Here is a 25,761-nt window from a genome sequence, read left to right as displayed (position 1 = left end):
TAAGGGGCAATGGTTTTAAACTAGAGCAGGGTAGATTTAGGTTGGACGTTAAGAGGAAGTTCTTCACGCTGAGGGTAGTGAGAGTAGGTTTTGCCTAGGGCTCCATCTTTGGAGACATTCAAGGTCAAACTTGATGGGGCTCTGAGCAGCCTGATCTGGTTAAAGATGTTCTTGCTTATTGCAGAGATGTTAGACAAGATGATCTTCAAGGATACTTTCCAACCCAATGCATTCTACGATTCTCACTCTCTGTCCTGCCCAGGGGCCAGGGCCCATTTTTTATGGAGATGTGCCCAGCTGCCCGTGGGCTAAGAAACCTATTTCTTGGGTGAAAGCCCTGGATGAAAGTTTGTTTGGCATATTTCAGGAGGAAAAGAGAAACGTTATGAAAGGGTAGCAGTGTACACATCAGAGCCTAGGAACAGCCATCCCCAGCTGCATCAAGAGACTGGGTGTTCAGACAGAACCTGTGGTCATCGGCTTGCTTCAGCCTCAGCTTTGCTGAAGGAGCTGATGGCCCTGCTCTGCCTGGCCATCACAGGACCCATATCATGGCTGGCAGAGAGGATTGCATGAGCTTTCCCCTAGTTCACTTCAGGCAGACCAAGCCAGAGTGGCTCAAATGAGTTAAAGTTAACCTACATAGTTTTGCCTGAAGCAAACACAGGCAACTGCTTTCTAATTACTCAATCTGAGGGGGAGCAGCCTGTAGTGGGATGGGTATCTGAGAGCAGGAAAACAGAAAACTTTCAGAGCAGGGTCCAGAGGAAGAAAAGGCTTTTGTGGCCCAATGTTGGCAGGAAACCTGTCCTAAAAATCCACCAAATTACCAAGGTGGGCAGCAGCAGCTTCCCTTGCTAGCAGCTGGCAAAGAGGCTTTCACTGAGCCCAGAAGAAGGGAGAGGTGAAGTTTGTGTACCTTCTCTATAAAAGAGAGGGCCCTGAAGGCATCCTGGGAATGAGCAGGAGAAGCCAGTAGGATTGCCTGCAAATGCCTGGGAGCATGGCACCTGGGAGGTGGCCATCCTCAAGGGTGCAATCAAGGCAAGGAGGACACCAGGGAAATGGTTATTGGACATGCTGGGAGATGAGGCTGCCATTAAACAGTCAAAATGACAGCTTGCACAACTAAATGTCTGCCTTACAGAAATAAAGCTAGAAGAGTCCCTTGGCTCTCAGTGCTTCACCATGGCAAATGGCAGTGTCAGCTCCGGCCTCTGCAGAGCCCTGGGCCACTGTGCATCAGGGAGGAGAGGATTCAAGGGGCACAGCTGTTGCTGTATGCAGGTGCTGCCTCCACTCACCCTGAAAACACATAGATGGGTGGTGAGCTCCAGGGCTGGCCGTCAGCCAGAGGAGCTGGAGCCCTTCTCAACCTGCAAGGAAGCTGGGGCAGCTGAGGTGGGGCACTGGAAATGATGCCAGCTGTGAGATGGAAATGCAATCGGTTAAACCTGCTGCTCTCACCTTGGGAAATTCCAGGTTCCTTCCACAGATGAAATGTTCCTTTTGCAAACTTGTTTTGGTGGGGTTCCTGCCCACACCCAGGCTGTATAAACAAAGCCAGCACTGAAAGTAAAAGTATCTTTACTTTGCTATGTGCAGAACTCCCTCTGCTTCTTGTGTTAACCACGGTGTGGCAGCCACCTTCTGTGGCCTCAATAACGCTCTCAGTTAAATCTGATGCCTCTGAACATCTGCGATGTGAGTGGTGCGTGCCATCGCATGTACAGGTCCTCTGAGAGACGGCTGACATCTCCCCCGTCACCTGCTGACAGTCTTGCTGACTCAGCTCTCGTGACCTGCTGCTGCTCATCCAGGAGGGGTTTGCCTCTCCCACTCCAATTAGCTAAGCCAGCACCGCACGTGTCCGACCTGAGCTTTCTTCTTCGCTTCATGGCTGCTTTGCGTTGTTGTTGAGCTGTCACTGCCCTTCCTTCAGTTTCTTCAAGGCAGAGAGCTATGAGGTGAATTGCCTTGAAGTTGCTGTGCGTGGTGATGTGCTGCACCGGGCACAAGCCCTGCAGAACTGTGAAAGATCCAAAACCTGAAGCAGGAAAGGATCCCACTTTGGAGATGCAAAAAACAGATACTAGTGTGGAACTGCCTTGGGGCAGCCAGACAAATCCTGGTTTGGAGGGTAACTGTCACATCACTTACAACATCTGTGAGAACCCAGGAAAACAGCTCAACACGGGCCAGGGGAGGGGGCAGAAAGATGCTTGCAGAAACTCTTAGTGATGGGGGAAGGCAATTGTCAGACAAAGCAGATCAGGGCAGACATATAGGTGAAGATGATACCTGAAATCGTTGTCCTCAGAGCAGAGTTACCCCTGGATTGAGCCAGTGCAATTTCACACAGAATCATAGAATGTTAGTGGCTGGAAGGGACCTCCAGAAATCATCCAGTCCAACTCCCCTGCCAAAAGCAGGATCACCTAGGATAGTCTGCACAGGAATGCATCCAGGCAGATTTTGGAAGTCTCCAGAGAAGGAGACTCCACAACACCCCTGGGCAGTCTGTTCCAGTGCTCCATCACCCTCACTGTAAAGACATTTCTCCTCACACTGAAGCAAAATCTTTTGTGTTCAAATTTGCTGGATGTTCAAGTTTCTAGCTGGGTGTGCTGGATTTCAGTGCAAATGGGTGTGCCACCCAGATGCCTTTTTTTAGTGTTTTTGCTCAAATACTGGAGTGTTTCCTGTAGTAACCTGCAAAGACGAGCTCCTGTTCTTGGATTTGGAAGGAAGACACTTTTCCATGCCCCCCAGGGAGAGTCCCTGACAGGACATGCTGAGAAGGCAGGGCTTTCTGGTGGGCTTGGGAGCAGCTGGGAGATCATCTTTCTGTACTCACACTTTTTTCTTCCTTTAGGAGTGCCTGGTTGCTGCAGGAACAGGAGAACAGGCTGCTGCCGTGGCTCCTGTGGAAGGCTGGGCGGTAGAGCTGTGCCAGCACCAGCTTGAGGCCACCCATTTGGCCAGGACTGTGGTTTCCTGGGGAGTCACCCAGACCAAAGCAAACATAGTGCACATCTAACAAGTCTTACTAAAGTGTTTCTCACTTCCCTAACCCAGGCAGGTAGTGTCTTCTGCCACTCTTGGGCCCAAGGCAGGAGCGAGCTGCCTGGCTGGTGCAGGGATGCTTCTGCGGCTCACTACACCAAGATGACCCCAGGCAGGTGCAGGGAAAATCCCCACATGGTGCCTTATGCCATGTTATGGTTAATACCCATTTTCCTAGTGTTCTTTCCACCTCTTACATAGTGATTCAAGTGAGAAAACATCGGGGCCTGATTTCCATTGAGTGTAGAGCCTCAGAGGGCCACATGCTGGTCAGAGAGCCAGTGACAACCAGTTGCGCTCTCTATCCCAGTCTCATTTAAACCCCCTGTAAGTGCATTGATGCTCTGAAGTGCTTCAGAGGCAGAAGTTTTGATCCATAAACTGAGACACCTTCTCCTAATCCAAATGTCACCTGGGGTCTCCCTGACACCTGATTGTCATTTGCCCAGAGGAGGAAATACTTGAGAATGTTTCCAGCGAGTGTACAGGACTGTGGCAGGAAACACACACCTCTAAAAGTCATATTGGTTAGTTAGGTTAAAACAATTGAAACCAAACCCACATGAACTGAAGGATGGAGCCATCTCAGTCCTCCAGGGAAAAAAAAACCAGAGCATTCCTCCCGTTTTTGTAGACAGTTTTGCCTTGCAGATGAACACAGCAAGAGATCTACACAGTGACAGAATATCTGCCTGGGCACATTTCCCCTTCCTTCCTGTTTTTTCCACATTGGTTGGTTTTTTTTTTCCCCTCCTTTGCTTGGTCATATGTGGCAGCAGCTGCCTTAAGAGGAAAGAATTGCTCTGCCCTCAGCATCCACTAGTTCAGCTTACTCAGCTTCTCCTCAGGGGGATTTCTAGAGGAAGGGAATCAGCACTGTGGCTAAACCAGCTTCCCTTCAGCAGGCAGTAAATAATCCCTGACCTCCAGAAGAGCAGCAAAAGCGCTTCACCAGGGTGAACTATTTCACACAGTCCCTGACAATGTCTGGTCCCTATCCTGCTGGTAGCAGGGAGAGAAAAATGAAGACTTGTAGTCCAATATAGTTCTGCAGACTCCATAGATGAGTACTGAGGGCTGAGAGACTTTCCTTTTTGTGAAAACATGTTTCTACTGAAGTAAAAAACTCTGTTGGTGCTGGTTGTACAGCACCTCTTCCATTTGCATGCCAGGTCTGCCTGCTCTTACTCCTTATCTGCTTAAAAGCAGCAAGGCTTTGGCCAAAAAGGCTGGAAAGTTTCTGGTTTTAAAAGCTGCCTGTTCCCAGAGACACTGTCTGTTGAGGATAAAAGGACTCTTTCCTCCTCCTCCTCTTACCAGACGGGTCTCCCAGGGAGGTGAGCCTTGAGAAGGCTGGCATGAATGGAGCAGCAGCAAGTGCTCTCTCCTCTGTGGTTGTGTAATGACAAAGCCACTGCATTTTAGGAAGAAGAAAAGAGGAAGGAAACTGTGCAAGAAAGGGGGTTCCCAGACTGCAACACTGCCTTCGTACACAGTACTTTTGAATGGAGGAGAAGTCTGGGAACTGGGAAATCAGGAGGGGGTTTTGGTACCTTTACTTCTCCTTGTTTCAGCCGGTAACTCAGGTCCTAGTTGAAGCAGTGGCAGTTTTCCCAGCTCAGGCAGCCCACAGCAATCACCTGGCAGGCCCATGCAAATCAGGCAAGACCCTGTAAGCTGTGAGAAGCACACAAAGCTCACAAAAGACCTCCTGACTCATTTGTGGACCTGCTGACACTACAAAATGCTGCTGGCAGGGCTAGGACTGACGTGTGACCCCGGAGAAGGTGGGACTTACACATGAGCTCCATCCACCCAAGGCCTGCCAGCTTGTAGCTGCTTCCCAGCAGCAAGCATCACACCCGCAAGTCTTTGCCAGTATCTCCCATCCTGCCATGCTATAGGGCAGCTGGGATCACTGAGTGCCCTCCTGTCCTGAGTGGGAGCACATCATGCTCCAGGGCTGAGAGGGGAGTGCAAGGTAGCAGGCATGCAGTACATGCCTGGGCACAGATAAGCTGTGCCATCCCCACACAGGCTGAACGCCTCCCTGCTCACACCCTCTGTCTCTGATTTGTGGTTCAGTATGGTCCCAGCAGGCCTTTTTACAAAGCTTGCTGTAAGAGGCCAGCCCCCAGGTTGAAGCACTCAGGTGGGAGGTAGCCCAGCAGAGAATTTTGCTGTGAGGCCATTACCTGCCCTGCAGTATTTCAAGCACAGTTAGGTTCGATGTGCAGCCCCAAGGTGGAAGGATGCCACTGCCCATCTGACCACAAGAGATAACCAGGCTGCTCGAATCCTAGCAGATGAAAGCTCAGTATCCCTGGTTGGTGAAAAAACACAAACCAAAACAAACCCAAACCACTCTGCCCCAGCTGCCAAGGCCACGACACCGCTCTGCTTGGAGCAGATACCATTTGGCTCAACTGCTAGTTCAGAGGCACTAGCAGAGAAGAGCTTCAGAGAGGGAAAGGACTCTGGCAGGTCACATATATTCATATAGCTTTTCACCCCTTAATACAGGACCTGCAGCCAAGTGTGGTGCTGGCTTTGTTGAGCGTTTGGCTGTATTGCTGCAGCGCAATTAGCGGCGTGGGAATTCCCTGCAGGGTGGAGCCCTGTGCTGTAGGCAGGTGTGGTACCAACAAAAACAAGCACAGGTTTTCACTGCTTCTGTCAGGGTGGGCCTCGGAGCAGCTGGGTGTGGGGGGAAATGACTTGAAATTTTTCTGCTGTTTGCAGTTTAGTAGGAGAGTTATTGATTGCTAAGGGTATGGAAGTTGGAGGGGACAGGACCAGGACAAGCACCAATCTGGCAAATGTGAAACTATCCCTACCCTGGTGTTGTATAACTTGATTCTGGCAGAACTTGCCACTTTTGTCTCCAAAAAAGGACACCAATCCCTTCTCTCAGATCAAAAAGCGTGCCTGTGCCCTGGCCACAAATGGGTTTTAAGACACCTGACGACAAGAGCAGTTCACAGAAGTTGGTCAGTTTGCATGAGGCTGCTCTCCAAACATAGAACCACAGGGCTGGAAAGGACCTCAAGGATCACCTAGCTCCAACCCCCCTGCCACCTCACACTAGATCAGGTTGTCCAGATCCACATCTTGCCTTACCTTAAACACTTCCAGGGATGGAGCTTCCACCACCTCCCTGGTCAACCTGTTCCAGTGTCTCACCAATCTCATGGTGAAGAACTTCTTCCTCAAGTCTAATCTAAATCTCCCCTCCTCTAGCTTGGGTCCTTTTCCCCCAGGCATGTCACTACCTGACATCCTAGAAAATGCCTCACCAGCTTTCTTGCAAGCCCGCTTCAGATACTGGAAGGCTGCAATAAGGCCTTCTCTTCTCCAGACTGACACATTAAAAAAGGCTTGGAATAATCATAACTTATTGTGATGGTTTGGGTGTTCCCCACCCCCCCACACTTTAGAATTGCCCCAGCTAGACTCGGCCGGCTCTGGGAATATAAATGAAGCTATTTATTTACAGCTAGCACAACATACAAGCAGCTATTTACAATATATATACAGTTATATACAGAAATAGACAAAGTAAAAAGTAATACAGAAACACAACTCCCCTCCCAGAAACCTGAGTCCCCAGCAGGGGCTCTCAACCACCCCTGCACCTTCCCCCTGCCCCTCTCAACCTTACCCCAGTCCTAAGGAAGAATGGAGGTTCAGCCAAGAGGTTAAGAAGCAAAGGTGAGTGGAAGGTGAGGTTAGGGAGATGCAGCCCAGTCAAAGCCCAGCCCAAGAGTGAGGACAAAATGGTGAGAGTGTTATCTAATGTTTTCATTTCTTGTTCAGCAAGACTCTGAGGGAAGGAGACATCACCATTGTTTTCCTTTCACAGCCTATGATCCAGTTCTTCTCACCAAAACATTCTATCTAGCTTCAAACTAGCACACTTATGATTAAGAGGAGGAAAGAAAGAAGGGTAGAAATATTTCTCACTGTTAACAGCGGCAGAGAACCCCTCCAAAGCCACCAGAAGTGTAAGGCTTCGACCAGCTAACCAGCGTGTCCTGCAGAGCCTGCAGCAGGGTTATAGTGGAGGCTGGAGGCTGTCACTGCTATCACTGGTGACACTGGTGACACCGCACCAGAGTATTTTAAAACAACACTTTAAAGAACAGATCCAGCTGAAACAAGCCAAGCAGGTCCTGCCACAACTATATTTAATGGCTGTTCTGAACCCTCGCCCACAGGCTGTGGCCCAAGGCTTGCAAGAGCATGGTGGCCATGGTCTGGCTTCCTCTCTAGCTCGGCTGTCCCCACACGACCCTGCTCACTGAGGACAATGCTGGTTTCTCTCCCAGCTCTAAAAACCAACAGATATGCAAAGCTGAGAGCCCAGGGTTTGCCCACAGTTGTTGCAAATGCTTGTGTTAAACGTGTATCTCCCAGCACAGGTGAAGAGGTTTGCTTTAGTTATCTGTTTTAAACAAACCTTCTGAGGGCAGTTCAGAAGCAGAGCATTACAGGATAGCAAGCAACAATATATTAGCCTGCACAACTCACCTGTCTTGGCAGCTGAGGACTTCGAGGTGCTGCAGCACGTCCAGAGAAGGGCAACAAGGCTGGTAAAGGGCCTGGAACACATGACCTATGGGGAGCAGCTGAGGGAGCTGGGGTTGTTCGGTCTAGAGAAGAGGGGGCTGAGGGGAGACCTCATTGCTCTCTACAGCTACCCGAAGGGAGGTTGGAGTGAGGAGGGGGCAGCCTCCTCTCCTTGATGGCAAGCAACAGGAAGTGGTTTCAAGCTGCACCAGGGGAGGTTTAAGAGTGTTAGGAAATGTTTCTTTACTGACAGGGCTCTCAAATATTGGATGCCTGCCCAGGGCAGTGGTGGAACCACCATTCTTGGAGGTGTCTACGCAGCATGTGGACCTGGCGCTTAGGGACACGGTTTAGTGCTGACTGTTCAGTGCTGTGTCAAGGGTTGGACTGGATGATCCTTGAAGTCTCTTCCAACCAGACGTATTCTGTGATGCATAGTACTTGCCAAGAGCAGAGCTCAAGCCTTTCACTGGCTGGAATGATTCCAGACAGTAGCTGAAGCTCTCAGTTCCACCCTTTCAGACACCCATTGTACACAAGACTGAAAGACGCACACACAGAAAGTTTCACACGCGTGGGGCCATGAGTAGGCAGCTGCAGAGTGGGCTGAAGTACCATCTGGAGGACTGTACTTCTGTTGCTGGAGAGTGCCATGAGCTAGTGATGTAAGTGAAGTTGGCAAAGGCAATTGTTTGGTCTCCTAGGTAACAGTTCATCTCAATATGGTTTAAAGCATCAACATGATGTAACTGTGGCAGCCTACAGCATGTGGCACAACCAAATTGAGGGCTGTGCTTTTTGCACACTGTCAGGGTGACAAAACATCAACCTGAGCTAAACTGGGTCCTGCCTTCCTTGTTTCCGCAAGATCTTATCCTCTCCCTTCCACAAGCATCCAAGCTCAGTGCAACTGTGTAGTGAGCCAACATGCTGAGCCAGACAAAAGTTAATCCTGCAGTGAAGAAGGGTCAGGTGCTGGCCCAGATGGACTCCCTGAACTGGGCCAGCTTGTGATTGCATGGATGTCACCACTGGCACAAGGGATAGTGTAGGACCATACAGCAACTGAAAGCAGTCATTTCTGAGTCAGATCTGGTCAAGATGTTATGGACCTGCACCCCTACCTGTTCATGCCAAGAGCCAGGCATTTTCATCCCAAGCACAGAAGCTGAAACAAGCCCTTTTGCCTGCTCTGCTCTTGCAGCACACCTTGGCCTTGCCAGTCCCTTTGAAAGCTCTACACTCCCAGCAGAGCTGGATTACACAGCATGTATCTATCCATGCATGCTGATTCTTGTTCCAAAGCACAGGTCTTGGTGTGCTGTGATAGAATATGTCTTGATTTGCTACCATTCTCATTGTTACCTGCTTTTGAAATAAGGGCTGTAACACTGTTTTGCAAATACATGCCTCAACAACAGAAGCAGCTTCTCACTTGTCATCCTGCTGAATACATTGCAGATGCTTTCACTTGTCAATAGGTCAAGCATCAGAGAGCAGAAAAAAAAATCAATTTTATCCTTTCCCCCCCTCCCCCCCCTTCTTAAAATTGAAGGGGAAAAACCTTTTCTACTTCATTCCTGTAATACAAACCACTAACTTTTTATTTACCTTTTCTGGACAACCTTATGCCCTGATCTGGATGCTAGGACATTGAGCACATCTAGGGTAGGATTTCTGCCTCCCTGCTCCCTTGCAGCCTCTGTAACTCTTTCTTGCTTTGAATATGTGGACCGTTACTGCACTTCAGGCAGATGTCCCCTGCGGAACTACCTACACAAGAGCTCAGGTCTGTTTCACATGTTGGGGTGAGAAAGATGTAGGTGTCAGTGCAAAGTACCCAAAGTAGCAAAACCAGCTGAAAAAGCAGATTACTTTCTGGTAAGTATTGTTGTCATCCAAAGGATATAACTATTTTTGCACTTCTAAAGCTAATTTTTGCAGTAGTTTATAATGGTTAGTTGTTTTTTCACTAGATACAAAAGATTAGTAGTGGACACTTCTCCTGGACATAAAACCATCATCATCTAATCTTCTAACAAATACTCAACAAACACTTTACGTATGCAAACACCCACAAGGCAGTAACCAGGAGCTATAGGCTGAGATCTGCTGCAGACTGAAGGTTCAGGCAACGTGCCACTAGCCGGTGGCAAGTCAGGCAGCCTTCCTGGTCATCACTGAAAATCTTCCCTTCTCTCCCATCCTTTCTGCTAGCAGCCTCGTCAGCAACCCTTCAGCCTTCTCACAGACACATTCTGTTGCCTTCAGGGGTAGTGAGTAACTAAGCTACCCTGGCAGCCTGTTTTTAAGCTTCACCACATCCTTAAAAGCGAGAAACATTTTCTCTTTCTGTCAGCCAGGCATTTCCAAATAATAAGGCTAGGCTAACATTCAGTGCAAATACATTTCTTCACAGCACCCTGAAAGTATGCACGGGTCACAGAATCACAGAACAGTAGAGGTTGGAAAGGATCTCCAGAGATCATCCAAGCCAAGACCCCTGCCAAGGCAGGATCCCCTGGGGTAGTCCACATGGGAATTGCATCCAGGCAGGCTTTGAAAATCTCCAGAGAAGGAGACTCCACAACTTCTCTGTGCAGCCTGTTCCAGTGTTCTGTCGCCCTCACTGTAAAGAAGTTCCTCCTCAGGTCGAGATGAAACCTTCTATGTTTCAGTTTGTAGCTGTTGTTCCTTGTCTTATTGCTGCTGACCAGCAAAGAGCTTGGCCCCATCCACTTGGCACTCCTCCCTCAGATATTTGTACACATTGATGAGATCTCCTCTCAGTCTTCTCCACACTAAACAGCCCCAGGTTTCTTAGTCTCTCTCCATACGTGAGATGCTCAAGTCTCCCAATCATCCTCGTGGCTCAGTTACAAGGACATAGGAGGAAAAAGGAACAAAACAAACACTGCACTTCTCACCTGTTCTAAAACTCAGTCCAAGGCAGCTGTCCCCTTTGACAGCCAACTTGCTGCAGGTTTTCTTAGCGACTGAAGGAGCTGGAACTGTTTAGTTTGTAAAAGAGGAAGGTAAGGGGAGACCTTGTTGCTGTCTATACCTGAAAGGACATTGTGGAGAGGTTGGTGCTGGCCTCTTCTCACAGATAAACAGTGGTAGAAGAAGAGGGAACAGCCTCAAGCTACTACAGGGTAGCTTTAGACTAGATATTAGGAAATTTTTTTTCACAGCAAGTGGTCAGGCATTGGAATAGGCTGCCCAGGGAGATGGTTGAGTCACTAACCCTGGATGCATTTAAAAGCTGTTTGGATGTGGTGCTTGGGGATATGGTTCAGGGTGAACCTTGCAGAGTAGGGATATCAGTTGGACTTGGGGATCCTGAGGGTCTTTTCCAACCTGAATGTTCCTGTGATTATCAACAACCTTGTTAGAAGCTCTACCTTCCTAAATGTCCCAAGCTGTACTTAGACACCCCTGCCTAGCTCACCATTCCAGCCTCTGGTTAGAAAAGAGGCTGTGATGGATTTAGAGAACCAATATCCTCCCTCCCCCTGAGGAAAATACTTGCTAACAAGTGAGGATTGCTGCTCAGACCAGATACACCACTAGTTTCACTAACTGGTGAAACAGATGGATCCTGTCCTGCACTGCCCCCTGTGCAGGTGCTACTGCAGAACCAGGATCAAAGTTAAATCACTATCCAGAGTTAATGCTACTTCTCTGCAAATCAGGTTCCTCAGGTGGAAAGGGTTGGACACAACAGGTATAGGAGAAAAGGAATTGGGGAGGAGCTGCTGTAACAACACTGTCCCCAAAGAAACTATAAGGGGGTAGCCTTGATGCTGCTCAAGTGAAGGTTTATAACACTTTAGTGGACCAGGTAGCATCATATAGGTTTAAGTCAAAGAGCAGTCAAGGGAATAACAAGCTATGGATACTCCTGTTCCCTGGGTGATAGAGACTACGGTTTTTACAGCACCTTAAACGAAAAGCAGCACCCTCCCATTTCCATCTTCCCTCCTTTGCACCAGTACTACAGTTCATTCTACAGTGAGCTAAATCACGTTGCTAATGCAACAGAGAACTGAGCCAAACAAAACAAGGTTTCAACCATTTAGTAAACACAACAGCTCATTACAAATGTAAATGAGCACCAGTGCCAGCTGAAGGAAGAGGGCAGACATAGCTGGGATCAAAACAGGGTAAGCAAGTGCACCTGCAAACATCACTGCAACTTCAGATGTCACTGGAAAGCATCCTTATGCCTAACCTTGCAATCCCAATCCATGCACACTCATGCCATGTTTCTCCATCCACAACTACTAAGTTTGACTCTCCAGCTTTTTTTAGTCTAAGGAATTTCATAAAGGATTAAATACCTTATGTTCACAACTCTCTATATCAGTTGGTGTCATAAAAGGCAGTTTTCTGGGAGAGAAAACAGTTTGCTGGGAAAAAAAATGAAAGCTTGGGTTGTATGTCCTAACATGCACTGCAACCTATACTGCTAAAGCCTCAGCTAAGAAACATGATTCTAGGGGGCTGTGGTTCAACGTATGTATCAGCTAAGCCACAACGAGGTGTGCAGCATGGTCATGTAGTGCACCTGCAGCACTGGGAAGCTCAGCTCCAGATGACAGGTTCTAAGAACGACTATGAGAAAAACATTAACCCAAAAAATGGAAGCACACAGAGTTCTTCATAGATGTCTCCAGTTCTTCCAAATGCAGTTAGCTGGATTTTGGCTTAGATGCTGGGTATGTTTTCTCACCAGGTTTACTTTTATTTGTTTAAAGTACATTACAGTTCCTGTATTTAACATTGCAGCACAGAATTTTTACAGCTGATTGGAACTTAGGTAAGACTACTGATAAATATAATACTATTATGCTAAGAAAAGCTTCATAAATACTGCTAATAACTGGGGGATTGTGTGTGTGGGGGGGTGTCAGTCATTGAAGAAATGCAAGTTTACCTGTATGTAGTACAAAGGACAGAAGAAAGTGTTGTGGTCTTGTTGTGGTGGTGGTTTTTAATGTGAGAATCACAACAGACAAAATCCTGGCACAATTTAAAATCCCTCTGCTCAAGCATGTGATGATCCTTCTTTTAGTTTGGGTATGAAAGGTTTAAGTTCACTGTTCCAACAGATCCTGAACTACAGGATGTCGTGCATTGTTTCCAAATAGTTTGGGTTACAGCAAAACAAGAGAACAGAACAAAATGTTACTAGCAAGAACAAACTATGACAACTGAAGAACTTCCCATGTGAAAAAAAACTAATCTCTGATTATGAAATGAAAAGTAAAGCCCCTGCTGCAGTGCAGGGTTTCTTCCCTAGGAAAAAAAATAAACATGATTACTGTCACAGATACTTTTCACAAAATGTGATCTCTTGAGCCAAGAAGGCTGCTGTTCTGCAAAACTCAAAATAGCAGGGCTTGGCTTCAGTGGAAGGTAAAAAAAAAGCCAAACCAAAACACAACCCACAAAACCCAAAAAGCCAAACAAAAACCCAAGAAGCCAAACACCACCACCCCCCAAAACCAAAACAAAACAAAAGGAAAGATGTGTTTTTATCCCCCAGATACCAGCAAGCTACAGACCTATTTCTTTCATCTTCATTTCCAGCAATGTTGGGAAAAGAACTGGGAATGCAACATGAAGACAGTCACAAGGCTCTGCAGAACCAGTCTGAACTTAGTACAGATCTGTAAGTAAGACTTGATCCTGTTCCTGTTTTAATTGCTTGTGCATTCACACTAACTGCACGCACTGGTTTTCAACACTGGCACAACAAATACGATGGAGTGAGCCCAGGACTGATTATCACTCTTAGTAAGCTCTACCCAAACCAGACATGCTAGGATCATAGTTCAAGAGAGACACAGAGATGCCTGAGAGAGTCCAGTGTAGAGCCACAAAGATGATTAAGGGAACGGAACATCTCTTTTACAAGGAGAGCCTAAGGGAGCAGGGACTCTTTAGCCTGGAGGAGACAGAGATGTGACCTCATTCATGTTTATAAAGATGTAAAGGGTGAGTGCCAGGAGGATGGAACCAGGCTCTGCTTGGTGATGCCCAGTGACAGAAGGGGCAATGGGTGGAAGTCGAGGCATAGGAAATTTTATGGAAACACAAGGAGGAATCTTTTCACTGTGAGGGTGACAGAACACTGGAACAGGCTGCCCAGGGGGAGTGTGGACTCCCCCTCTCTAGAGGTATTCAAAACCCACACAGATGCATTTCTGTATGATCTGGTATAGGTGATCCTGCTGTGGCGGGGGTGTTCCAAAGCATATAGAATCTGTTCCCCTAAATAATGTTTGCTTCAGAGCTGTTTAATTACAGCAGCTGCCTCTAAAACTTGTTATGTGAACCTCAAATAAATCAGTCTTAATGGAATGCACTGGGAATTGCAGCTCAAGTTTGTTCCTGCAACTTTTGCCCTATACCCTCACACAAAGCTAAGCAAACACAAAGATTTTCTTCATTTCCCCACAGTTAAACTGGTTAAAAGCCTTCCTACATCAAGGCAAGAAGAGAACACATGTAAATCTAAGAATTCAAGACACTCATCACATCACACTAGGAGCTAAACAGCCCAGATGACAAATACAGAGTATAAAATGTCTCTTAAAACACAACTAAAAGGCAAGCAGTCATCACAAAACATTCCAAGTCATCAAGTATTTTGAGAATTTTATGCAACTAAAAGTGTTTTTTTTTTAAATCACATTAAAAGGAGACACCAAGTATTTCAAAAACCTCTGTTTTATTTGTACAGAGTAAAACGCATCATAGAGTGAACACTGTTTTCCCCCCACAATCTAAAGCCATTATTAAGTGTTTTCTTCGCACCAAATATCCTGGCCAGAAGCACAGACAATGGAAATGGGAATGCTAATTCATTAGTCTCTCTCTGCCAGAGCTACGAGGTGCATGTCAATCTCTGCTTCTGTAAGGATCCTGAAACAACAACAACAAAAAATCTTGAATAGCTTAAATGATTTTTCCTCTTAAGCTCAGTATTACAGCCAAATATCTACCCAAATAAGTTTTACACAGTGCATCTTTCACCCCACTGCCAGGCCCACTTTTCCAATTCTCTTGGAAAAATAAAAGAAGGATCAGAGGCACTGGAGAACAAAGAGGTAACAAATGGTAGAAAAAAGAACAGAAAATTCCTCATGAGTAATATATTTGCAAGCTGGGACCTGGTGAGAAGAACGAGTACAGTAATTAGTATGATCACTTCAAGGGGGACACAGGTTTTCATTGCCTTATCCCTCTGCTTGTTATCCATCCTTTCTGAAAAGGCCATAGGATAGGCAAACAAAGTTTGGCAGAAAGCTAGCACTTGTCTCTTGAGCAGCAGCAGCAAACAGTTATACTGCAGCTTCTCCATGCTTTCTTAAAAACACTATGATGTTCTGCCACCTTAAACCCACACCATCAAATGCAAGACCACCCCCATCATCACCAGGCCAGCTTTAAACACATTAAGAAACACTCCAACGATTGCACCTGTAGGATCCGAAGGTTTAAAGCTTCTCTCATCTCTACCTACCAAGTAACTAGACTAAAAGTACCAGAGGACTTTTCCTCCCTATTTAGCTGTTCTCTTTTTTTGTCTTTTCACATTGAAAAAAAAAAAAAAAAGCAATGAGAGACTAATGCAGAAATAGCAAACCTCCTCTGCAGCAAGACAGATCCACCTGAAGTTTAGGCAAGACATACCTAAAGAGTCATTCTGCATTAACAAAAAGCCCCAAACCCTATTCTCCCACATTTCATGAATACCTCTTCAGCTACACATTGTGCTGCAAGAAGGCTGTCAAGTACACTGTATCTGGTGGGAGGCATAGTGCTGAGCAGGAAGATTTCCAGGTGCTGTCTCCATGGATTGACTGAGTAACCTTGCAGCATATAGTGCAATTCAAGCAATTCACAGTGTAGATTCAAACGATAACAGAAACTGAGGAAACTGCAGGTGTCCTGTTTTCATGCTAGCAGGAAATGCAGCATGCTCAGAAAGTCAAAGGTTGGCCAGTTCCAAATCACTGCAGTGACTTCTACATCCACGTTCTTTTCAACTTGGCAAATTTAAATAGGTCAGGCCAAACCATACATATTCACAACCTATTAATTAGACCCTAGAGATGCCAAAACCTGCTGCAGTTACAAGATAAACATCACTAATTTCAAGACTGCGTTCAAAAATGATTCTTAAAATTAAGGTGGTTGTGAAATTTTCCTTAATACAAAACAGAATTCACTGTGTTAGTTGTCATGATTATGACTTGGAAGTGGATTCCAGATACTAGTACAAACAAAAATATTCTTTTAGGCATGAAAAATCATCTAGACCAGATGTAACTATACTTCAATCACCACGTGAAGCCATACACTTGCAATACACAGAGGACATACTTTACTGGGTCCCTTAAAGCATGTCAAACATTTTAAAACTATATTGTTTGGGATTTTTTTTTTAAACAGTGTCTTTTACCTCTACATATTTTCAAGAGTCACAAGTCAAAAAGAACATCAAAACTTGAACACAGGAAGTTAAATCCAGCTGCACATAAGCAGAGAAATGCACCAAGTTTTACCGACAATGATCACTTACCTGAATTTAGGATTTTCCACTGTAACTACACCAACTTCTATTTCTGAAGGTTTGAAATCAATAGATAGTACAGTAGACAGGCACGTTATTGCTGTCTGAAAGATGAGAAAAAAATCCCTCTCATTAAACAGAAAGCACTAAAGTTCTTCTGCATTAACAACCACACTTCCTTATTGTTTTAAGTTATTTCCTTTCACTTCAAAACCTCAGCTGAAAAGTTACAAATAGTTTCCCATTGATAGATAGTCCCTCTCTGGTTCTCATAATAAAAAAAGCCCAATCTACAAAAACCAAAGGGACATGCCATTTTCCTAGTAGGAAAACAAGCCACCACACACAAGAAAACCAAGTTGTGCCAGGGTAGTTATAGGCTGGATGTTAGGAGGAAATTCTTCACAGAGAGATTTCCCATTGGAATGGGCTGCCCAGGGAGGTGGTGGAGTCACCGTCTCTGGAGGTGTTCAAGAAAAGCCTGGATGAGGCACTTAGTGCCATGGTCTAGTAGATTGGATAGGGCTGGGTGCTAGGTTGGACTGGATGATCTTGGAGGTCTCTTCCAACCTGGTTGATTCTATGATTCAAAACCTCCTAACACACATAGACGAAAATCTTAAGTCTCAAGGACAGAACATGTTTCATTACTGACAAGCAAGACAGACATCACTTCCATTTTAGCCTCTGGTCATTAAAATTACAGTTGCTGGTTTTAAAAGCTGCATTCAGCTTTTTTTTTGTTCTTCCCATTCTAACCATAACCTGTGTTAGAATGTGCTCTTTGCAACCTCCCTCATACTTAATCCTGCAGCAGGGTCACAATAATGCTGAAGAGGTGTTCTTAAAGTGGCGATTTAGCGCAAAAGCAAGTTCTGTAAACTGTCTGTGTAGATAAGATGCTTATCTATCAGTTATTCTGACGTGTTGCCATTTAATTCTGGTCACCAATGTCTTAGGAAGTGAAGAACATCAGACAAGACTTTTCTGAAGCTTATTTGCAGTGTGTTGATACCAAGGCAGCAAAAAAAGTGTAGAATCCGATCCAGAGTTGCTAATTAATCTGCCAGTCAAGTATTTGCACCATACCATGCAAGTTTCATGAATTAAAAATCAAGAGCAAAAGTCCTCCACCTCTACACTGCCCTGGTGAGACCTCATCTTGAGTACTGCATTCAGTTTTGGGCTCCCCAGTTTAAGAGGGACAGGGATATGCTGGAGAGGGCCCAGCAAAGGGCTATGAGGATGATTAGGGGATTGGAGCACTGCCTTACAAAGAGAGGCTGAGGGACCTGGTTTTTTTTTAGTCTGGAGAAGAGAAGACCGAGAGGGCATTTAATAAATGTCTACAAATATCTGAGGGGTAGGCGCCAGGAAGTGGGGGACAGGCTCTTCTCACTTGCTCCCTGTGATAGGACAAGAAGCAATGGATATAAGTTCCACCTTAACACAGTGGGGAACTTCTTTACTGTAAGGGTCACAGAGCCGTGGAACAGGCTTCCCAGAGAGGCTGTGGAGTCTCCTTCTCTGGAGACTTTTAAGGCCCACCTGGATGCATTCCTCTGTGACCTGAGGTAGATTGTACAGTCGTGCTCTGGCATGGGGGTTGGACTTAGTGATCTCTTTGGGTCCCTTCTAACATCCTGTGATCATGCGAAGACTGTTTTACCCATTTCCAAATGGTGAGGAGGCTGGAGTAGGTGATCTCTGATGTACCTTCCAAACTCTATGATATGCTCAATTAAGGGACACACATAGTATAACCAAGTAATGATAGAAAAATACATTCACTGTGAAAAACATTTAGCCAGGATAAAGAAGGATCTCTGAGGTAACTTCAAATACGTTCAGTTTCCATATACTACAATTATTTAAGCCTCTCAGGATCTTCTCTTTAAAGAAAACACATACTAAGGAAAACAGCATTTATTAAGAGATACATATATATAACATATGAGTTTATGCTGGAAAACCTTTTGTTGAAATGGTACTTGCATAGTAAAGTTAACTTCAGAAGTAATTCAGCTGAAGGTCTGAATCTGCATAGCACTTACAGGGATCTTAACACAATATGCAGTTTAACCTCACAGGGCAGACAGTTGCTTAGGTTATTACTCCTCAGTTCAACTGCTGATCTTGTGGTGCAGGAAATACAACATTATGAGAGAAGAACAAGGCCTGGCAGAAGAAACAGGTGGGCCATGGAAGAGAACTGTTTAAACACTTTTTCACTTACACTGCAGAGATCTAAGAATTATTTCTAAGTTAACTGACCTGTTTTTTAATTAGCATATGGTCTTACAATGGGCTTTGAACTACAGTTCTAAGAGCAGGCATAACAATTGGTGTTACATCTGCTGACAGACAAACATTGCCCCATCCTGTTTGAAATACTTTCTAACAAAGTGCCATGAAAAGAAAATTACACTGGCATCACCAGAATAAAGCACTGTAGTAACCAACCACCAGCTACAGCGGGAGTGCTACAATCACAACTAACAAAAAGCAGAAGCAGATGATTAAACATTTACAAAACACCTGCATGAGATTTTTATGGTTGGAATACTTGCTCTGCAGAAATACAGAACTGTAAGAAAACAACAAATGCCTAACTGCATTGTCCCATATTGCAAGCCCCATACAGCATATTTATTAAAAACACTTCAACAAATCTTTCTTTCTACTGGCCTACCTCTACTGTCTGTTCATATGTCCAATCAAATTTCTTCTTCACTTTCTTTTCAAGGAAACTGGTCGACTCTGTCTGTTTAACTCCTGCAGCTGTGGCCTTGAATCCACAATAGTAACCTGCTGGATCACACTTGTACACCTGAGGGCCATGTTCTTCATCAATACCAATCAAAATCATACCTTGAAGAGAAAATGTGTTAATTTACTTTTTTCTTCAATTTTAACAATTTCATTCATCCGAAGAATAGATTAGATACTTCTCCCCTGTGAAAAACAGAACATTTTTGAAAAGTAGTCCCATACCTAGAGCTGTTTGCCACTTTTATTTGCCATTATTTACTAGCATTTCATTACCAGGTGTGCATCTGAGTTTAGTGCAAACTAGATTTCTGTCATTCCCAAAGAACAGTACTCTAATATTAAATAGAGAAACACTTTTGCCATGCTGAGTGTGTAATGATCCACAAGTCAGGGAATACAAAAGTTTAATCCACATACAAAGTGAACTCAGCCACAGTTCAGATCCTGTGTATTATATCACATATAAAAAGTGTAAAAAATTAGTTCTAAGTAACATGTGCCTTCTACTAGAAAGCAACCTTACAAGAATGTTGAAAGGCCTGCAGTGATAGGACAAGGGGCAATGGCTTCAAACTAGAGAGGAGCAGATTTAGATTGGATGTTAGGAAAAAGTTCTTTACTATGAGGGTAGTGGAACACTAGTACAGGCTGCACAGAGAGGTAGTTGAGGCCCTATCCCTGGAAACAGTCCAGGTGAGGCTCAATAGGGTTCTGGGCAACCTGATCTAGTTGAGGATGCCCCTGATAACTGCAGGGGGGGGTTGGACTAGATGACCCCTGGAGGTCCCTTCCAACCCAGACCATTCTGTGATTCTATGAAATACTAAAAGACCAAAGGTCAACTTCAGATTTCTCGACTGTAATCTCAAAAAACAAGGCTTTACATCCTTTTTCCTCTTTTCTTAAAAAAAAGAAATCAACAAAACCAAAACACAAAAAACCCACATGCAACAACAAGCAAACCCAGCTGAAATGAAAGGTGTAAACACCAGAACATAAAACTGACTCTTTAAAGACCATCTGACTAAGTGCTTTCAAGCCAGCTAGGCTTCAAGTAACACAAGTTAGTCACATCACTGAAGTGTATCTGTGTTCACCCACACTTCCAGATTTACAGTTGTATAGTCTAATACACATATCAAAAATAACTCAAAAGCAATACTTGTAAGAAAACCCAAAACACAAAGAGAACAAGGTCAAGTTGTAAATTGTTTTCACTTTATGCTTTAACTGGCAGTTACAGCTGATAGCTTCTGAGCAGCTATTACTAAGAAGGACAAAAAAAACCCCACTTTTTACTTTCCAGTACTATCAAGACATGGAAAATGTCAAGGGAAGAAAGAAATAATCATTCCTGATCATTACAAGCATAGATTTCCTCATTGTGGAAACTGTGGTGCAACTCTGAATGTGACTTCTTTAGTGACACGTTGCCACTGCCTGCTATGATTACAAGATGTGATTAATCAATTATGAAACTATTCTCCTCAAAAGTAAAAAAAAAATAACCCAAACAAATCAAGAAAACAAGAAGAAACTCTGAGTATTTAATGAAAAAACAACTGAGGAAACATTATCCTTTACTTCAGTTCACTAACAGCATGGCTTTAATTTGCTCACAGTCAAATCTATGAGACAAACCTACCAGGACCAACCTCAGACTACAGAGATGACCAGGAAATCTCTACAAAAAACAGCTTTACACACATCTTTATTTTAATCTGCATTTGCTGTTATAAAACAAGACTGGTGTAGACATGTTTGCATGTGAAAGGTTTTTAAGCACTTATTTTCATTATATAGATCACACGGTTATAGGAGGAGCAAAATCTAGGCAGATCCAGTACTCAGATAAAAAAAGCCACAAGCATAATTGCACTCTCCACATCTATTCTAACAGTGACACCCAGAACACAGGCACCAATGAAAAAGAGCATCTCCCACTCACAGACATCACTGTGCAGTGCAAACAGATCAGGCCACAGAAGCTAAGGTGAAATAGTATCGCACACTTTAAAGAGGCTGCATCATTTACTCCAGTTCAAATGCTGAGTCAGTGGTAAAATCTTGGCTCCAGTTCAAGCCTTCCACCACTCCTCTTTCAGCTGGCTGCTCATCCCTCTAACTCCTCCAGTCACACCCCTATCTCTCACAACTTTAAAATGGGTGAGCATTTCTAACACTTGAAGTTGCAAGCTTAGACAATAAAGAGAAAGTATTAATTTCATACACCATACTTACAGCAACCAAGAGGCCTCATTTCTGCGTTTTGTGTGTAGACCTGAGAAATATCTGCAATCCTTTTACACAGCATATCCACAGGGATGTCATAGCCATACTTGTACTTCCAGTTAGCAGCCTCATAGCGGGCTCTCTGCACCTGCGATCTGCTGTCAGCTACACAGAAAGAACACAAATTCAGCTAAACATGTGCCACGGTTATTCCTCATGTTGCATGAGAATGCAAATTCCAGGCTCAACTTTTAAGTTGTCTTTATATATGTGCATCAGAACTAGGCTAAGTCTCCAAAATCGGACAATTGGAATGAATCCTCTGGAGCACTGACTTCTTTCACGTGACGCAAAGCTGGCAAACTACATAAACAATCTGATATACTTCAGATAATTAAAAGAGATGGTGAAATAAATACCTGTCATTCCTGTCATCACACAGCCAATATTTTCAGTAATTCTGAATAAATGAGTCACTGTGTTGGAATCCAGTAACTTGTCCTGAAGAGGAAACACAAATAATCTAATGGAAAATACTGTCCTTCAAGTACAAAAAAATACAGACTATGGATGATCTACAGAAGAGCCCCATGGAATCAGTCAACAGCTAAAAATTGTCTTTCAGGCTCTCCACTATTTATGGCAATAGGAATGCAAAGAAAGAAATAGAACAGAGAGGATAAAACCTACACTATCCAAAAAGGGATGACAATTAGAGCACGACCAACATCAAATTCCTTTTGCATCTGAAGAAAAGTACAAAAACTTGGGCCCTTATTTCACTCAAACACAAATGTTTTTCCCCCCTTTGTCAGTGAAACATCACCACTATGATAAAATGCTCATGAAAACCTGTTCTGCATGCTATTAGTATAATATTTTTTGGGTAGGAATTAAACAAATGAGTAAACATTACGGAAAAAATCAGACCACACAAGCCACAGCAAGGCATGCACACAAAAGTACAACACAACCAACTTTCTATTTCAGCTTTAACCCTCCAACAACTACAGACAAAACCACTATTACAGTACTTAGGAACTGTAAAACTGAGCACTGAAGGGAGCTAAAACTTGTAATAAGCAGAACCATTTACACAATGCAATAAATATAATATCAGTGTTACAGTTTCACTCCCACCTTTTTGTTCATCTCCTTCCAGTTGCTCCCCCCCCCCAAAAAAAAAAAACAGACTACTTACAGGTACTTTCTTCTGTGTTACAACCACTGCAGAATCTTTTCCACGAACAGCTACAGATGTAAGTCCACCTTGGTTTATGGCCTTAAAAGCATATTCTGTAAAAATAGATAAACGTTAATTAGAACAATTAAATCTGAAACATCTCACCAAGTTCTGGTCTTTTTAATAAACACTTGCCCAACACTTTGTGTCTTTAAGGACTTAGTGCAATGCACATAAGAACTTTCTGATGGGCATCACTGACTTTTCTCACTACCACTGTTTCTTTCAAACATTTCTAATGGTTTGTTCAGTTAGAATTGCAACAGAATTTGTTCTGAAACAGAAGGATTGACTGAAACAGTCCAACCTTAACCTACAGTGACTGTAAATCCTTACAGAAGACTTTTTAGCATACAAGTTTAGGATTTCGAGAATTATTTTAATTGTGAGACTGTAATTTGCTTTTGTAGCTTTTAACTGATACAGCTGAAAACCTAACGGACTGGGCACAAAGGATGAGTTTTAACATTACCAAGACATTTTCTGACTACATTTAAACACTGAAATGCTTTCATTCACTTTTTAAAATTAAACATAAGCATGTGTCAACTAAACAGCACTATTCAGATAAATGCAATGGATTAAGACTTACTTGATGAAATTGGTAGGATAAAGTTACCTTGATAAATGATTTCAAAAGCCTCAGGAAAAACTTTAAGAATTGTTTATCTGGCAATCTATGATAAATATTCAAAATTTCCTTACCGGTGGTTACAAGAGGCAAGCTTCAGGCAGTAACTAGACATAAATTAACTGGGTTTTAGCCATGTGAATGGAACTGAACTGTAGCACATATCTAACTAGCAGTGCAACAGATTGCTAAAGCTAATCTTCTAAAATCACAGAAACATAAAACTCAGCTGGTTTAGCAGCTGCATTCAGATCTATGGAAGACACTGCACAACAGGAGAGGATTAATGCAAAATAAATAAATAACAAATCTTGCAGTACAAGAATCTTGATGCTCAGTATGCTGAGTCAGTGTTGTGGAAGGGCTGTCATGTATTTATGGCACTGTATTTCTTACTCCCAGGTACCAGAGCATTTACTCGTTAGGGAAACACACCACAAAGAACGTTCACCCTTTCTCTTTGCTAGATGAGATTTCTCTCCATGCTGTGGTTAGATACAGCCCAACAGAGACACCAGTGTGGCACCATACCCGATTTACCGCCTGGCTGTGGATAGACTGAACTCACACTTGAAGTCAACTATGCATATCTATGTATTTTTCATCCCACAGCACACAAGTACTTAAAATATCTTAAAGTCAGCTTCAGGCTGTGTGCAGAGGCTCTCAAGTCTACATGCAGACACCTGTTTCTAAGACACCAGTAAAGGACATGGAGGTATTGCACATTTCTCATACATAAACCTAATGAATATGCCCATGAAGTGAAGAACCAAGGCTTACTGCTCTTTACTACAGGATACAGAAATCATTTCCAACAAGTAGCACTACAACAAAGAAACTGCCAGAAATGCAATCAAACCAACCAGCCTGTTTTAATGACAACAGAAGATTGGAGCCTGTGACTCTTCCATCACAGAGGTACTGGCATTCTATGTGAGGAAGCACTGCCCCTACTACCTGTAACACTTACTACACAAGTTGGATACAAGCCCTATACATGCTCCAGGTGTTAGACAGAATCCACATGGAGGTATTTAGTACAGGTCATTTCCTACCTGTGTATAGACACCTACATACTAGTACTTTCCTGTCTGCTTCGAGGACAGTGGGCTGCCAGTCCATGAAATTCATTCCACAAACACCTTCTTGAAGAAAAACTCAAGAGCAGACCCAAAAGAAACTCGGCTACCATGGTTGACTCATGCACTCTGGTCCCTGCAACCTCCTTTCCCAGAGAACAGATGGGATGTACAGACATGTCATGCAGTGCACATGCCATGAAGCCACTGCAGCTGGGAAAGAGCCACTAAACTCTAGAGGAAGATGGTACCAGGATGCTGCTGCTAAAACAATTCACCTGGCCCTGCTATGAAGATCCTTCAGGAACACTCTCAACAAACTTTCCTGCCAAACTGCCAGTTTATTATGCTGTTACAGAGCATTCTGCTAACAAAGCAACAATGAAGTTCTCCCGCAGAACCCGATGCACTGTAAAAATACGAACAAAGGTTTCAGTGACCTAGAAAAGAAGCAGCTAGGCTGCACTCTATTTGCAGAATGTTGCACGAAGCCTGCTGGCTCACAGGCCATGATGTATAGAACACAGTGCATTCAGAGCACGGCTTACCACCAAAACCAGACTGTTACTTCAGCAGTTCAACTCCTACTGTAATGACCTATTGTAGTTCCCCGATTCCAAAGCACAATGGTCCTAAGTTTACCAGAATAAACGAAAATAATCACTTTAGAGGCAATAAACAATTTCTGGATAGGTGCCGGTTGGGCCTTCCAGCATCTGAAGCTAAATACCGGGAAATCACAGCAGGTCTTTCCCTGCGGCAGGGGATGCTCGACCGAGCCTACCCAGGGTCTAAGTTTTCCTTGTCTCACGCGAGGACTCTCCCCCGGGCCCCCCATGCCGGCACGCCCGGGACGGCAGCTGCCCCAGGCTTCCACTCGGCTTCTCCCCGCACGCTGCTCGACCAGACGGAGCGGGAATCCAGATTTCCCTGACACAGAAGGCGCCACGCTTCCCCCTTTCCCAAAGGCAGCTAGACTCGGCTGTGCTTTTCCGAGCTGGCTGCAGCCCCGCTCGGCGGAAAGCGGCAACAGCACAGGCAGGCCGGGCCTGTGACGGGGCAATTCAGTAGCAGCACCCCCGGGGCCGGACACTCACCGACTTGGTAGAGGCGGCCCTCGGGCGAGAAGATGGTGATGTGGCGGTCAAAGCCGGCGCTGGAACCTCGGGACATGGCGGGTGCAGGGAGGGGCGGCAAGCGCTGCCGAGGGGCTCAGAAGGAGAGGGCCGCAGCGCACGGCAGGCAGGCAGGCACCGCCGCAGCGCTTCCGGGGCACGCACTCCGCGCAAGCGCCGCGCCGCTCGACCCGCGCACCGTCACGCTCCGGCGCCGCCACTGCGCACGCCCCGGCCCCGCGCCACGCCCCGGCCCCGCGCCACGCCCCCGGCCCCGTCCGCCCTCCGGACATGCGCGCTGGGGCGGCGGGGCGGTGCCGCTCGCCCGGCTGCGGCTGGCGCGTAAGTGGCGCCGTGCTGTCGCCCTGCGTCCGTCCGCGTAGCGTGTAAAGTGCTCTGTGGCACGGCACCTGTAACGCACTTCACCCGTGGGGCCGCAAGCTGCTTCCCTCCAGTTGCGCCCG

At 45.0% G+C, this 25,761-nt stretch overlaps 1 protein-coding gene across 1 annotated transcript; it reads right to left on the bottom strand.

Annotated features, from left to right (window-relative positions):
- Positions 1-14,355: 14,355 nt before the first annotated feature.
- On the bottom strand, positions 14,356-25,500 carry PSMA6 (proteasome 20S subunit alpha 6). The gene is made up of 7 exons (XM_064148901.1): positions 25,280-25,500; positions 22,428-22,522; positions 21,646-21,727; positions 21,236-21,391; positions 18,915-19,093; positions 16,232-16,326; positions 14,356-14,568 (listed from the first exon to the last, which is right to left on the bottom strand). Exons 1-7 carry the CDS (start codon positions 25,353-25,355, stop codon positions 14,511-14,513), a joined length of 741 nt encoding a protein of 246 aa, XP_064004971.1. The 5' UTR covers positions 25,356-25,500; the 3' UTR covers positions 14,356-14,510.
- Positions 25,501-25,761: the final 261 nt, after the last annotated feature.

The sequence above is a fragment of the Pogoniulus pusillus genome, chromosome 1 (assembly GCF_015220805.1).
Source record: "Pogoniulus pusillus isolate bPogPus1 chromosome 1, bPogPus1.pri, whole genome shotgun sequence".
Lineage (NCBI taxonomy): Eukaryota > Metazoa > Chordata > Aves > Piciformes > Lybiidae > Pogoniulus > Pogoniulus pusillus.
The sequence above is the reverse complement of the archived record's forward strand: the minus strand, read 5'-3'. Positions and strand labels throughout refer to the sequence as shown.

What these genes read in the sequence shown, in the direction of transcription:
- PSMA6 (XM_064148901.1), bottom strand. Translation starts at nt 25,355, where the DNA reads ATGTCCCGAGGTTCCAGCGCCGGCTTTGACCGCCACATCACCATCTTC. An exon ending in TGTGATGACAGGAATGACAG is followed by an intron (nt 21,392 to 21,645) that starts GTATTTATTTCA and finishes CTTTCTGTGTAG; the next exon opens with CTGACAGCAGATCGCAGGTG. An exon ending in AATGAGGCCTCTTGGTTGCT is followed by an intron (nt 19,094 to 21,235) that starts GTAAGTATGGTG and finishes TTTCTCTTCAAG; the next exon opens with GTATGATTTTGATTGGTATT.